Source organism: Lampris incognitus, chromosome 16 (genome assembly GCF_029633865.1).
Source record: "Lampris incognitus isolate fLamInc1 chromosome 16, fLamInc1.hap2, whole genome shotgun sequence".
In the NCBI taxonomy this organism is placed as follows: Eukaryota; Metazoa; Chordata; class Actinopteri; order Lampriformes; family Lampridae; genus Lampris; species Lampris incognitus.
Genome location: NC_079226.1, coordinates 28,441,414 through 28,456,177, shown reverse-complemented (window position 1 = coordinate 28,456,177; position 14,764 = coordinate 28,441,414). Strand labels below are relative to the sequence as shown.

At 45.2% G+C, this 14,764-nt stretch overlaps 1 protein-coding gene across 1 annotated transcript; it reads right to left on the bottom strand.

The window, feature by feature from the left end:
- Positions 1 to 5,853: 5,853 nt before the first annotated feature.
- Positions 5,854 to 13,972, bottom strand: si:ch211-266g18.9 (transforming growth factor-beta receptor-associated protein 1). The gene is made up of 11 exons (XM_056296488.1): positions 13,279 to 13,972; positions 12,856 to 13,050; positions 10,330 to 10,484; positions 9,496 to 9,578; positions 8,501 to 8,848; positions 8,198 to 8,255; positions 7,885 to 8,028; positions 7,536 to 7,676; positions 7,278 to 7,437; positions 6,757 to 7,178; positions 5,854 to 6,626 (listed from the first exon to the last, which is right to left on the bottom strand). Exons 1-11 carry the CDS (start codon positions 13,970 to 13,972, stop codon positions 6,474 to 6,476), a joined length of 2,553 nt encoding a protein of 850 aa, XP_056152463.1. The 3' UTR covers positions 5,854 to 6,473.
- Between the last annotated feature and the right edge of the window lie 792 nt (positions 13,973 to 14,764).

Genomic DNA, 14,764 nt, shown 5'->3' with positions numbered 1-14,764 from the left:
GTCAATCCATAGAAATAGCATTGTAATTCTATGCTGACATACAACACACCTCTAATTTGTCTCTGTGCTAAAGACATGACTCAGGCTTTGATAGCCATATATAACTTTATGATAAGTCATGGGACTTCCAATATTCTCCTATTATATGACTTTGCATGAATTGTGTTTAGCTTGAGCAGCAACGCTGAATGGGGTCATGGGAGGTTAGTGCTAAATGCCCCTGCTATAGATTTTCATATCATGGGCTGCTGCAGATTGAATGCTAGAGAGTAGAGGAGGGAGGGGCGTTTATGACTCCAACGGTCGATATGAGGGGGCTGTGGAACATTTTTAACTCCCTGGCCTCTCTGTTGTGGTGAAGGGTGTGTCTATCTGTGGGGACGATTGGCGCTAAATATCTAATTATGCGTGATGCTATGCTCTCAACTTTCTCAGGGTACAGTAACAGTAAGCCAAGGCGGCATCTGCTCTGTAATCAGTGATGTCAAACACCACATGAGGCGCAGTCTTGGAGATAAAGGTTGGAGTCTGGTAGGGATCTGGTGGTGAGGAACACACGTCCCTCTCGGTGACAGAGCTTTAATTATGTTACTTTCACACGGGGTAGACAGTAAAACCAATATTTGTGGCACCGTATCAGCCATTTGCAGTTTGGTAACTGCTAATTGCTGGTTGTGAGCCGCAGAATGATCAAGATTAAGATGTACCATGATGGAAATCTGGGCTATATGTAGATGAAATGTTCATGTCTTATAACATGTTTAACTCAATTTATTCTGAATAAAATTTCCGTTATAAGAATCCTGATGGTTTCCTCTATTTGAAACCATAAGGATCCAAGACCATTTGGTAAAGTGTGTTTTTGGACACTTGATCTAATGGTTTTAATGTTTTTCATCAGAAACCGTTAACCTGATCCCGATGGTTTTCCATTGAACATAACTTGCTCTGATGGTTTCCATTAGACATACCAATAAAGAGCATTACATACCATCAAAAGTTATTGCATTTCCTAATAGAACCATTAAAATCATCAGAAAATGCTAAAATGGGTTTTGATGAGGTTTTTTTTTAGCAGAGAAAAGCATCAGATTTAAACTTCACTGGAATGGAGAAATGATAGATTAAAGGATAATTTTTAAAAAAAAAATCTCATTTGTACTTTCATTGTATTTTTTATTTTTCTGTTGTTTGTTTTTTGATTTTGAGATACTTTATTGATCCCCGTGAGGGAAATTACGCTCTTCATTTCACACATCCTAGCTGTGTAGCTAGGAGCAGTTCTTCTTTCCATTGCCTCAGTCAAGGGCACAGACAGCAGTATTAACCCTACCATGCATGTCTTTTTGATGGTGGGGGAAACCAGAGCACTCGGAGAAAACCCACCGCAGACACGAGGAGAACATGCAAACTCCACACAGAGGATGACCTGGGGTGACCCCCAAGGTTGGACAACTCCGGGGTTCAAACCCAGGACCTTCTTGCTGTAAGATGACAGTGCTAACCACTGTGCCACCCATTTTTTGGCATCGTGAATATTGGTTTTTATATCATTTTGGAGATATTGGACACAGGACCATTGCTAGAGACAGCTGTACAACAATGTCTTTTGTTCCTGTGGAACATGAACAGCAGACATGCTTCAACAACCCGATGATCTATTTGGAAGTGAAACTGCAAGTGAAAGTTAAATATCATCATCCAAAATGTCCAATATTATCAACAATTGTCCGTCACATCGGTGAGCCACTTCTTGGTTCAAGTTGCAGGAACGACCAGTTTATAATTACCATAGGTAGTAGTAACCATCGATAAACTACCCAGTGACTGCGATTGAGAAGTCAAGTCAAGTCAGTTTTATTTGCATAGCCCAATATCACAAATTACAATAATGGAAGATCATTTTACACAGTTTTCCCTCGTGTCTGTGTGGGTTCCTCCGGGTGCTCCAGTTTACTCCCACAGCCCAAAGACATGTAGGTCAGCTGAATCAGCCATACTAAATTGTCGCTTGGTGTGAAAGTGTGTGTGTGTGTGGCGGCCCTGTGATGGACTGACGGCCTGCCCAGGGTGTCTCCCCGCCTGCCGCCCAATGACTGCTGGGATAGGCTCCAGCATCCCGCAACCCAAATTTAGATGAAGTGGCTTGGATAATGGATGGATTTTACACAGTCTAACTGAGGCGCTGTTTTTGCTGTTGTTGGAACGACAGGTTTAAGGATTGTATTCTGTGGCGCCAAAACATGCCGCTGTAAATCTGTGTCCAGCGTTGTGTCCAATATTTCCACAATGAAGCCGGTGAGTAAAATGCTAGTGTCATAACTTCTGTGCACAATGGCAAAAAATTATGAAAACGAGACGCATTTCCTAAAAAAGCAAAGTTACACGTTTATACTGTGCAAACTGACAACAATCAGCGATCAGCCTGTTTCAAAAACAGTTTGCTGTGCATCATCGCCTGGTCACTCTGTTTCATTTGCATGAGCGAGGAGGAGAATGAGGTAAACTGGTAAAAGGTTCAGCTGTGAAAGAGATTCCTCACTTGACTGCAGTTTCCCCTCACAGCTTTCCCTGAGTCAGCAATAGAGTCTGGATCTATTCTCAGAAACCTCAGTGAACCAGAGTTGAAAGGTGATGGACCTGGAAACGAGACGTACGTCTCCTGATTCAGGGCCCAGATGTTCAACCACAAAATGGACCCCATGGGGAAGGTCATTTACTCTCCACCTGCGAGTCATTCATTAGAAAAGAGCGGGGCGACGCCTTCGATCAGATAAAAATAATTATGGAGGCCTCACTGAAAAACACGTACAGTTGCCAAGAAGGCCCACTCTCCATAAATGAGCACTCAATCTTCATCCGAGATGGATTCATTAGTCCGTGAACAGTTCAGATCATTAAGTTAATGCCCCTTAAATTGCTGAGGAGCATGTCTATTTATGGTTGACTGTTGGTCAGAGAAAGAACTGAAGTTCCAGTGTACATCTGAAGCTGCATTGGGAATTTCTGCAGGATTTGCACTGGGAAGTTCATAAAAAAAACAAAAAACAAAAAACAGCAGGTGATGCTACGTTCTTACCAAGGTTGTGATTGAAGCTGCTACACACTGACATTTGTGGTATTGTCTCTTAGTGTCCAATCAAACCGATAATCTCGAGATGAACAGATTCTAGTATTGAATTAACTGTCACTTTGCAAAAGTGTCAAAAGGATGTAGATGGAGTTTATTGAGCCCATGATGGTACTATGCTACACGTGGGGTATTACACCATACCATGTGTTGTGTAGCCTATGTTTCAGGGTGGGAGGACCGGAAGGGTGTCTGTGGTCAATCTCTCCCCTCCGTGTCTCTAGCGGGCCACCCTACACATTTCTCCCAGTGGCATCCTGCCAAAACCAAAGGTAAAGAAAGCCATGAAAATGAGTGTTGCCTCTGAAGTCAGAAAATAGATACGTTTCACCCTCTTCAGCTATTTATTCCCATGCTTCTTCTGCTACAGATGTAGCATTAGTTTCGTTGGGCAAAGTGGAAATTAAAGAAGGTTCAATCGTTTAGGTTTTCTGCTACCTTACCATTATTGCTACCAAAAGGGCTGCAAATTAAGATTCTCCTTGTCTCTCAGCGACCACTAAGCGACTGAAAAATGCGTCATAGGGGACATGATGCAGTAATTTGTGGCTGTTGACTCTATAAATGTCTACGATGCACAGCCGAGCATTGTGTATTCAATTTTTTCCCATGGGCTTTTTTTCTACCATGCTACCTGCTGTTTGTAAAGTTGAAGTGGAGAACAGTTATTTTTCCCTCGAAATCTCTGGAGTCATTCGAGTCCAGAGTTCAGCTCAATCTGCTCACAGGGATATCAAAAAAATGACAGCATGCGCCGCACTGACTTTCAAGGTTGCAGAACTAGCCCTGTGAAACAGGATAAAAGAAACGGTATTCTTTATACGACACTAAACCAAGATGTATTAAAATCAACACGGCAGTGCAAGTCTAATAATATAAATTCCTCGGGGGGAGAACATAACACAATGAATCCCTGTGCCGTTCCCTTTAACGCTTGCGCCTCTCTTGGAGAAATGGCGTCGGCATGTAAACATTCTGCAACCCAGACAGCAGACTTTTTTTTTTTATTTAGAACAACACGAGACAAAAATGTTCTCGTTTTACCCTGTTCCGCTGGGTCTGTGGCATGGATATTTATAATGGGAGACCACTGTCTGGGTACCCATCATACTTTGCTCCATTACTGTTGATTTTTGCATCCAGTTCCTTCATGTGTAAAATGGCCATCTGGCCAAAGCCGCGCCAGGGTGCATGGCTTCACTTTGGGAGGACTGTCGCATGCACAGGCCCTCTCGATCCCTGAGCACGGATTGCACCAGATTACAAGTGCCTGACATTTGCATGCACAGGAATTTATGCAGATTTCAAAGCCCCATATACAGGAGTGTGACTCTGTACTCTAAGGTGACTAAAAAAACGAATCTAAGTGCATTGAATACCAGAGGGTTCAAAGCCAAAATTTGGAAAGAGGCTCCGTGCATGTGTGTTTGCATTGTTGTCATTTTTCTACCTTACGGTTCCTTGGGGCTGTTGTGCAGCATCGCAGATGACAAGAACATTCTTGAGGGTAGAAGCCCACACGTGTTCAAAACAACAGTGGTGTTTCCTTAAACTGTCCGTGACAGAAGAGCCCAGCATGTGAGCCCAGCATGCCCCAACACTGGGTCCACCCAGTGGCCATCGGGCACGGCCCAACGCTCAGCCACTCACAGAGCACCAGCCCCTCACAGTCAGTAAAGACCCTGAGACGACTTATTTAGAGCTCAAAACATCAACGCGCTTCCACAGACCCCTTTGTACTGTTTTCAATGCCACATAGCAATTACACCATTTTACATTTACAGCCAATGTTTAAGGCTGATGCTCTCATCTACAGTGACTTACTTGCAAGGAGTGCAACAGCGGAGTAAGTTTCAGTTCATCTTAATGATCCAGATCACCAAAATGTTTTGTGCAAATCGGGGAGAGAGCGCAAGGGTTGGGAACACGGTGCACGAACAATTTCCCTAGGAGAGGTAAAAACTACTCGGAAAGGACACAAAACCAAGACCAAAGAGTAGAGATAGAGGAACAGTATCTGACAAGAGATGAGGATGAGAGGAGAGGGGATGTGATCCAGTGGGGGGAGAGTGATGCGAGGTCCTCCATCCCATTTTTAAGGCTGATGATACACTTTTTCCAAATTCTTTGGTGACCAGTTTGATATACTTTAAGTGAGGGTTTTTAACTGATACAATGCCCTGGATGTCTGGAGCACAGATATTCAGTCACTGCAGGGCAGAAACACTTTGCACTTGCAGAGAGGCGAGCCAGATGCATAACTCAGGCCACTGTTCTGGCTCCCCAAGGCGTCTCCTTAACTCTATTCCCAAAATGCATCAGCAAAAAGAAATACTTGCAGTTATGGTTAGCCTTAATGACTTAATTGCCACAGAAATAGACAAATATATCTTGATTCTGGTGTCCCTCCATCTAACTTAATGATATGTGTTTAAGTTTATTTACAACAAGATTTCCATACTGTGTTTCCGTGTTCACTGGGGTTGTGTGTTATTATTTGCAGAGCAGCGCTGGGATGTTCCCTAATGATATGGGAAAAAACGTTGGTAAAAGTACTTTGGATTTCATATTCCATAAACAGACATGCCATTTTGTGCTTTATAAAATGGGTTTATATGAAAAACGAACCAGAGCAGGGAGGCGGATGAAACTCTTGGTGTATTGTACATTTTGTTAGCATGTTTACTTTTCACTTTTTAAGCCTGTAATTGTGATTTCTCTCGGTCACGAATGTATTTTAATACATCAAGTAACGGCCGAATAAAAGTGTCTCACGTGCACTTGGTTGTTGACATTGACATTCTATTTCCATCTTTATGTAGATAAATACACACAGCCGGTGGAAACTGTGATAGAATAGATGCAATATATAGGGCAGAGGGAGGATGGTCAAACTCCCCCTGGTCATCAGGTTTACCACAGGTGGTTTCCTTATGAAATACCAGCATCTGATCATTGAATATATGTCTCAGAGTGTCCTCTGCACGCTCAGTTCATGGCTATAACGGTCCATAGTCTGATGAGGAAATGACTCAGACGTGCCAGCTTCAAATATGCATTACTAGCTATTTTACATTTTGGAACCAGTTATTTACACAATGTATTTTATTTTTGTAATTAGGGAATATGTCTAGTCCACAGTCTATGAATTGAACCCTTGTACTGAATGTGCCAGGATGATACATTCTAATCCAGGATAATTGCTGGGGAAGACGACACAGACACTTATATGGCCAAATAAAAATGCAACTCTGAATGGCCCTCAGACGGTACAAGCATACAGACAGACAAACACGCAAACACACACACACGCGCGCGCACACACACACAATAGAGCAGGCCATCAGTCCCTGGTTGACTCCTCGTTGCTGATACAGTCTATGTGGATCAGTTCCCCCTTGAGGTTACAGACAAACTGTGGCACAGTGATGTCCCTCTGACAAGCTGTACACACCTGGTTCTTATCCACGCTGAGCATCATCCTTGACGTCTGGGTCTTAAAGGGAGAGGTTGAAAGCGGAGCAAAGTTTGGAGATGTGAAAAAACAACAACGCAGAAGATAAAGAGCGCCATGCCTGAGTGGTACACCAGGAAAGGAGAATTACGAAAGCAGCCATGGAACTCACCCGAGCAACTTTATATCTGAGGAGCTCTGCCTGGGCCAGACCCCTCTGTAATCCTCTCATCCGCCTCTGGTGGAAGGTCTCCCTGAGGGATCCCAGTAGGAATTGGGAGACCAGCCGGACAGACCAGTGCTCAGGCAGGAGCTGGATGACTTTCTCCAGGGCAAATGCCTGAGCGTTGTTGTTCAGCAGATCTGCAGCGGCGCTGGCCAGATCCTTGCAGCTCAGGTAAACATCGAACAGAGTGAACAGCAGGGTCTGTCTCAGCTCTCCCCCCCGGCCCTCGGCAGCCCTGTGGCAGTAAGCCTCTGCAGCATGGGGGTCTCTTTCCTCACGTACGAGCACCTGCAGAGCCCGGGAGTGTTCCCCTGCTTTACCTAGTAGGATGGCTTTCTCAGCGCAGAGGTCCGTTGACTTCACTTGCTCTGTGATGAGACACAGCATTTGAACAAAACTCAGCTTACGATAAACGGAAAATTTGGTAATGACTGTAATGCAAATTTTGCCAGGCAGTATTCACAAACCATATACAGCGGGGATGTCATAGAAGACTGATTCCCATAGTAGGCTTTGTAGTTTCTCTCTGGTCGCCGCTGTCTCTGATTCTGTTTCCCCTTCCTTATGAAGGGTCTCTAGTATCTGGGTGACATATGCCAGGGCCAGGAGGTTGTGATGGCCTTCCTCCTGGGGGCACATCAGCGTTTTCAGACAGATCTGCAGTCATCTCTCAACACATCTGACGTAGGACAACATTTACTAGCGTATGTAGCTGCAGTACATACCTCACTTTTCAATTCATGGATCAAGAACTCAAGGTAGAGCAGCAAGGCCAGTGGATACTTTTTCAAGTGAGCAACGATGTCTTCTGCTGCAAAAGTGTCTCTGTCATCTGGGTGACGCTTGGTGAAAATCTGCACGCCAGTCTTTTAAGATAAAGCAAAATCTCGGTTAGTAGTTTGAAGGTAGAAATAATAAGTCTATGAGTTTGACTTGTTGTATGTAAAACCACAGTAAATCCCATCTAAGTCTGATACCATAACACCACTATGGATTTATTGTTGTGCCAAAAAGTTGGATTGTACGACTCTGCCCTCTGCAGTTAGACCTGGAGAATGAAACGTGAACCGGCACCTCTTGGTTTCTCTGCAGAGCCCAGTCTGCAAACGTCCACACAACATCTCTATCTTTCAGCTGGCTAAGAGTCCACACTATGTGTTCATACACATTTGAGCAGGAAGCATTATCATGGTAGCCATCTGCAATCTTCACCCACATCTGTAAAATAAATAAATAAATAATTGGACAGGTAGATTTTCTTAACAGTCATTTGAGAATACAAATATGTATAGCTGCATATTTTTTGACAGAATAATTACAAAAAAACCCCAAACAAACAAATAAACAAAACAAAACACTCAAATTGACTAAATTGTTTGAAATTTACCTGAATTGCATCAGTTTGCTGCCCGTGGATCTGATATAGCAAGCCCAGTGCAAAAAATCTGAAAATAAAAACCGTCCATCATCATGACATTATTTAAGAAACAGTACAGTGAAAATTACACTGAAAATTATTCAACTTAGAGGTGTTACCCCTTTTGCACATGACTTAACCATGCCATCTACCATGAAACCACAAGCATCCTCCTTCTCCAGGTCCTCCCTTGGTAAGTTTCTAAAGCTACCTCATCAGTTTATATGGTCTATAAATCCCTCTGCAGGATGCGGTGTGCGCACTCATTCTCACCTGTGGTGCTGTTCCAGAAAAGGAGTGCAGTAGTCCAGCCTGCAGGCATTGGGAGATGCCACAAGCGACTCCAGGTACTCATTGTGTCCCTGCTCAGCATAAAGCGTCAGGAGAGTGCAGTCCACCTCCTGAGCGCACTTCCGGCCTTGCTCCATCCCTCGGACAGCTCGCAGGAAATTACCCAGAAAATCCAAGTAACGGTGAAATGCGGCGCTGTCAGCTTGTCGTAGCAGCTGGAGGTCCTTGCGTTTCACCACTCGAACTAGCTGGGTGTGAAAGGCCTCACCGAGACAGGACTCCATGTCAGGGTAGAGGCCAATAATTTCTCTGGGATCCAGCTCAGCTTTGCTTCAAAAAAAGAAAAAGAAAAAGAAAAGAAAAGAAAAGAAAGGAAAAAAAAAAGAAAAAGTAATTGATATCGATGTCTGTGTCATTCTTACACTGTGCCACAAAACAGAATGGATAACAAATTCGCAACGATTATGTTTGCGACATCAATTACTGCAGCACTTTCTCTGGGATGCCCCCCCCCCACCTTTTTCTCCCCAGTTGTATCCAGCCAATTACCCCATTGGTCGAGATGACCCGGTCGCTGCCGATCCCGGGAGGACTGCAGACTACCACATGCCTCTTCCGATACATGTGGAGTCGCCAGCCGCTTCTTTTCACCTGACAGTGAGGAGTTTCGCCAGGTGGACGTAGCACGTGGGATGATCACGCTTTTCCCCCAGTTCCCCCCCCCCGAACAGGTGCCTCGACCGACCAGAGGAGGCGCTAGTGCAGCGACCAGGACACATACCCACATCCGGCTTCCCACCCGCAGACACAGCCAGTTGTGTCTCTAGGGACGCCCGACCAAGCCGGAGGTAACACGGGGATTCGATGTGGTGATCCCCGTGTTGGTAGGCAGCGGAATAGACTGCCACACCACCCGGACGCTTGTTAAATTTAAAAAACAGGTAACAGAACTGAATGCGTGAGGGTGTTGCTCTTACATGAATAGATCCCTTGCCTCTGAAAAAGCCTCCTGGTAAAACCGAGCAAATCCGGCCAGGCAAGCGATCAATTTATGCAACTCCTGCCAAGAGTGAATATTCTCTTAGAACGGACACATATTGCGTGAGCATATTCATTTACATGCAGGAATATCTGGGCTTGAGTGGGGGGGGGGCAGAAGATGGTGCGTCTGTCCTTAAAACTCGAAAGCTGCAAATCACAGCTTTTCGCCGGACAAAGCACAATGAATGAATAATGGCTGTGGTATTAATTCAAACATCCTCAGCCTAAACCTCTAACCGGTAACCTGAAAAACCACACAGATTACACCAAATCTCACGCACCATCTGTTGTCCCCTGTCACTACTAGAAATGCACTCACGGTGCAACAGCGGCTCAAAACAACACGTTGTGTGCCCCTCCGCATCGTGGGTTAATATGCAATGTACGTGAGGGAACTATTAAACTGACACCGGGCGATACAGGGCCCGTTGTGTTTGCTCCACACGCCAAGTCTCTGTAGATGTTTGGCAGTGGGGCACCACAGCAGGAGAGCTTGTGAACGTCTAGCAGCAGCCGAAAAGGTGGATTACGTCAAGGAGAACGAGAAATGAATCCTTGGGCTCCTTCTAAATTTACTCGTATGCGACCCTCGGGATGGGAGAACATTAAAATGTATATTTGTGCTTTGTTTGGAGACCTAGTTTTCAGAGTGAGGACACGCTCGTTTCCTGTTGAGTGTCTATTTATTAATTTATGTGAAATGCAATACTGAGCTCTAGTCTTCTGTGCTCAAAGGAAACTCAAGACAGCTTCTCGTTTGTGTGTTGCACCTCGTACGACTCTGATGGAAGATGGCTTTGAACGCCACCCAGCAACAGCGAGGCCTCCTCCAGCCTCTGGTCTCCAATGAGAGCCTGGATCTGCTCCTCCAGAGGCACCAAGGAAAGAGCCACGATCTGCTTCTGTGTGAAAACTAATGCACCATCTAAAGCAACAAAAAAAGAAAAAAGAAAAGAAAAAAAGAGAGATTTTAATCCCTGCGGATGTCCCAATGTAGCAGCAGCTGGTGAAAGAACAACCGAATGAATGAATATGAATCCGAACAAACATCGCTGAGTGATTTAAAACAAACTGCTCCGCACTGCCAAAATGCCAGACGCCAGGTCAAAATCTGGACAAAATTTAATACAATCAAGCAAGAAAATACCCAAAACATGCAAAATAATCTACCAGTGCGGTAAGATTTCTAACCTTGGTCTGGTTTCTTGAAACAAGGTAAAATCTTATCTCAAGAAATCAAAAAAATGTACACGAAAGTCCAGACATCTTGAATTTGTGCTGATAAAGACAGTCTATCAAGTGTGAAGGATGTTTTGTTAGATTTAATCATGCAATTATTGCACAGAATTGCTTAAAACAGTCCTCTTACCTCTGAAAATGTTTTTTAAGATAAAATAACTAAGTTAGATATCGCAAGATAATTATTCTTAGATGATGATAAATTACCATACATAAGCTCTTATAATAATAATGATAACGATAATAATAATAATACAGCCCTGTGATGGCCTTGCGGCCTGTCCAGGGTGTCTCCCCGCCTGCTGCCCAATGCCTGCTGGGAGAGGCTCCAGCATCCCCGCAAACCTGAGACCAGGATAAGTGGTTCGGATAATGGATGGATGGATAATAATACATTTTATTTATAGGGCACTTTTAAGAGTACTCAAAGATGCTCTACATAAGTTAAAATGAAAATAAAAGCTACACATCATAAAACATGTAACACACAACATTAATCACACATTAAAAGCAATTCTGAAGAGGTGAGCATTGATTAGTGATGTGAACGTGGACAGATCGGTACAGTTTCTGATGTATTTGGGGAGGGGGTTCCAGAGGGAGGGTGTAGCTGTGGAGAAGGCTGTCACCCCAGGTCCGGTGCTTGGTCCTGTGTGGTGGAGACAGGAGGTTGGCATCATCAGAGGAGCGAAGGCATATGGGGTATGGCAGTGGAGCAGCTCGGTGAGGTAGGAGGGGGCCTGGTTATGGAGGGTTTCGTGAGTGAGGGGACGGACTTTGAACTGGGTCCGTTGTGGGACAGAAAGCCAATGGCTGCTCTGGATAGGAGTGGGTGAGCAAGCGAGCAGCAGAGTTCAGGATGTACTGGAGTTTTCAGGACTTTGGATAGTGAGCCATAAAGAATGCTGTTGCAGTAGTCAGTTCTGGATGTGATGAAGGCATGGATCAAGGTTTCGGCAGCAGAAAAGGAGAGTGATGGATGGAGACGAGCTGTGTTTTTTAGGTGGAAAAAAGCAGTTCTGGTGATTTGATTGAGGTGGCGTTCAAAGGAGAGGTTGCTGTCGAGGTTGTGGATGTGTTGGGAGGGAGACAGAGTGGCGTTATCGATTGTGAGGCATAAGTTGTCCGTGGTTTTGGTAAGGGATTTGGGACTTATGGTTCTTGATAGGGAAATGATTCTTGAAACATGATAAGAGCTTAAAATCTGTGATTGTAAACCTGTCAGACTCGTTGAAATATACAGTTTTTGGAGCATGGGATTTATGGGATGAAGTGATGTTGCCATTGTAATGCTGGATGATATGGAAAATATCATTATCATGATAATCATATATTGATATCGATATATATCACAATATTTGCTTAAAAATACAAAATTTAGAGTCAATCTGGGGTTCATCACATTGAACTGTTTGGTGTCAATAAAGTATGACATCAAGCCAAAACTACTTTTTCCCCCTCCTTTTTCTCCCCAATTGTATCTGACCAATTGCCCCACTCTTCTGAGCTGCTCCACCCCCTCTGCCAGTCCGGGGAGGGCTGCAGACTACCACATGCCTCCTCCGATACATGTGGAGTCTCCAGCCGCTTCTTTTCACCTGACAGTGAGGAGTTTTGCCAGGGGACGTAGCACACGGGAGGATCACGTTATCCCCCTCCCCCCTAAACAGGCACCTCGACCGACCATAGGAGGCGTTAGTGCAGCGACCAGGATATATACTCACATCTGGCTTCCCATCTGCAGACACGGCCAAGTGTGTCTGTAAGGACTCCCAACCAAGCCAGAGGTAACACGGGGACTCGAACCGGCGATCCCCGTGTTGGTAGGCAACGGCATAGGCCGCGACGTTACCCGGATGCCCAAAACTACTTTTTAAATAGCACTCCGTCAAATATTTCTGACCTCATGTTGTGAGAAATTCTAGGTAATAGATTCTTGTTGTTGTCAACTTGAACATGATTATATGACAATATCTGAACTTCACCACGATATAAAAAGCGTGGAAAGGCGATGAACAGTATTACTGCATTATTGCCCGAGCCCTGTGCCAGTGTACCTGTTGCAGGGACCAGACCGCTGGCCCCATCCAGACTCATGGTCTGTTTGAGCTGCTGGTCCAACATGCTGTAGACAGACAGAGCTTGGGACTGCAGGACCAGGATGTAAGGGAAACACACCGCCGCCGACAGGACCACCGCAGGCCACTGCAGCGGAGGACGCTGGCTTATCCCCGTCGTCATCACAAACATGCCTGTAGGATAAGGACAGATGAACAATATGTCTGCAAGAACAACACCCTCTGGTCTGACAGATATATGAGATGATACCATAAAACATGCTTTATAGCTGCTTTGGAAATGAAGTGGATTGTATATGCATGTAGGCACTTGTCTTTTATTTCCTGTAAAAAAATCTATGGGGTGCAACCTGTAGAACAGTGTGTACCGGTGATGTTTTTGAGGGCTTTTGTTTTCCTCACCTAAGGATCCAGGCCCGTTCAGTAGGAATTCTCCTCTCCCTGCTGTGGCGACGATGATATTCTGCCTGTTATGATTGTGAGGGAAGAGCTCCATGCTGCTTTCAGTCTCATAATCATAAAGGAGGTATCTGTCGCCAGTCGCTAAGCACAGACAGGAGCCGTCCACTGCCAGGGCCACGGGCTCCTGGGCCAGCGAGACCTCTTTCACAACGTCCCACCTGTTCACACCCACCACGTGGATCCGCACCCGTTTCCTGCGGCTGGATGACGTCACCATCTCCACACATGCCAACCGGGACAGGGCCGCGAGTGCTGATTTGCACACGTCGAACAGGGACACGTGCTGGATCTTCTTCAGAGTCTGCACCGGCTCTAACGAGAACATGTTGAGGGCTCTGACGGAGCCGTCCCACAGTACCAGCAGGTGGTTGAAAAGCGGTACAACCCTCAGCTGTGTTACCGGGCTGCCTGAGCCCAGTTTTCTCATCTTCCCCTCTCTGGTTCTCTCCCCACTCAGACTGAGGTTTCCATTTGTGCTGCTGGAAAGGATGAGGTGCTGGACCGTCGAGTCTTTGGCACCGGTGTAGACGTTCTGGTCGTAGCGCTCAATGCACTGGATGCTGCTGCATTTGTCCTCTTTCGGAGAGGCCTGTTTTTCATAGGCGTGTGCTCTAGTGAAAACCCTCAGAGACATATTCGACATCTATTATTTGTTCCTTTTTCTTTCCTCCTTCACTTTCAGAAAGTAAAAATAAATATATCCATATCACGCCTTAAACTGGGAGCAGAGACATCGTTCATGAATACTGGAAAAACACTTTCTACAGTTATGACTCATCAAAAAGCTATAGAGCGTATCAGAAAACGCACAGAAATGATTGTTACGGAGCCTATTTTGGAAGAAATCCCTACCTCTGCCCCGTTCTTGTCGCCTCTGCGTTCACAGCCAGTGTGTGAAGTGTGCAGCAGTTTGACCTCCCCATGTGACTGTCTCCTGAGAGGAAGTCCATGTCAGCATTTTACACCATTTCACACCACAAAGCAGCCTGTGAGTACAATTGTGCAATCGCCCTGCAGTTTTAGCAAGAAAACACTTTACAAGGATCACAACAAGGAGCATGCTGGAGAACGATATTTTGAGATGGCCGCAGACATCACAATGACTTGTGGGTTTTGGGTTTCTGCATGGACCAGACAAGGGGGAGCTGGTCCGTGGACCATGCATAAGTATATAGGTACAAGAACAAGCGATCCCTCGGACAAACCGTATACCGTCATCCTGCTGCGTTTACAACATGACCTAGCCGGGTTGCGATGGGGTCAAGAGGCGACACGAACACCGCAGGACTGTTGCGCACAAATAGACATGTAGAAGGTGCGGTATAATATTGTCCTAGGAAAGATGTCAGAAACTGATTCTTACTTGCAAAGCCACCGTGGTAAACAGATTTATTACCCTGCAATTACTTCTCTGCTCAATCAGAGC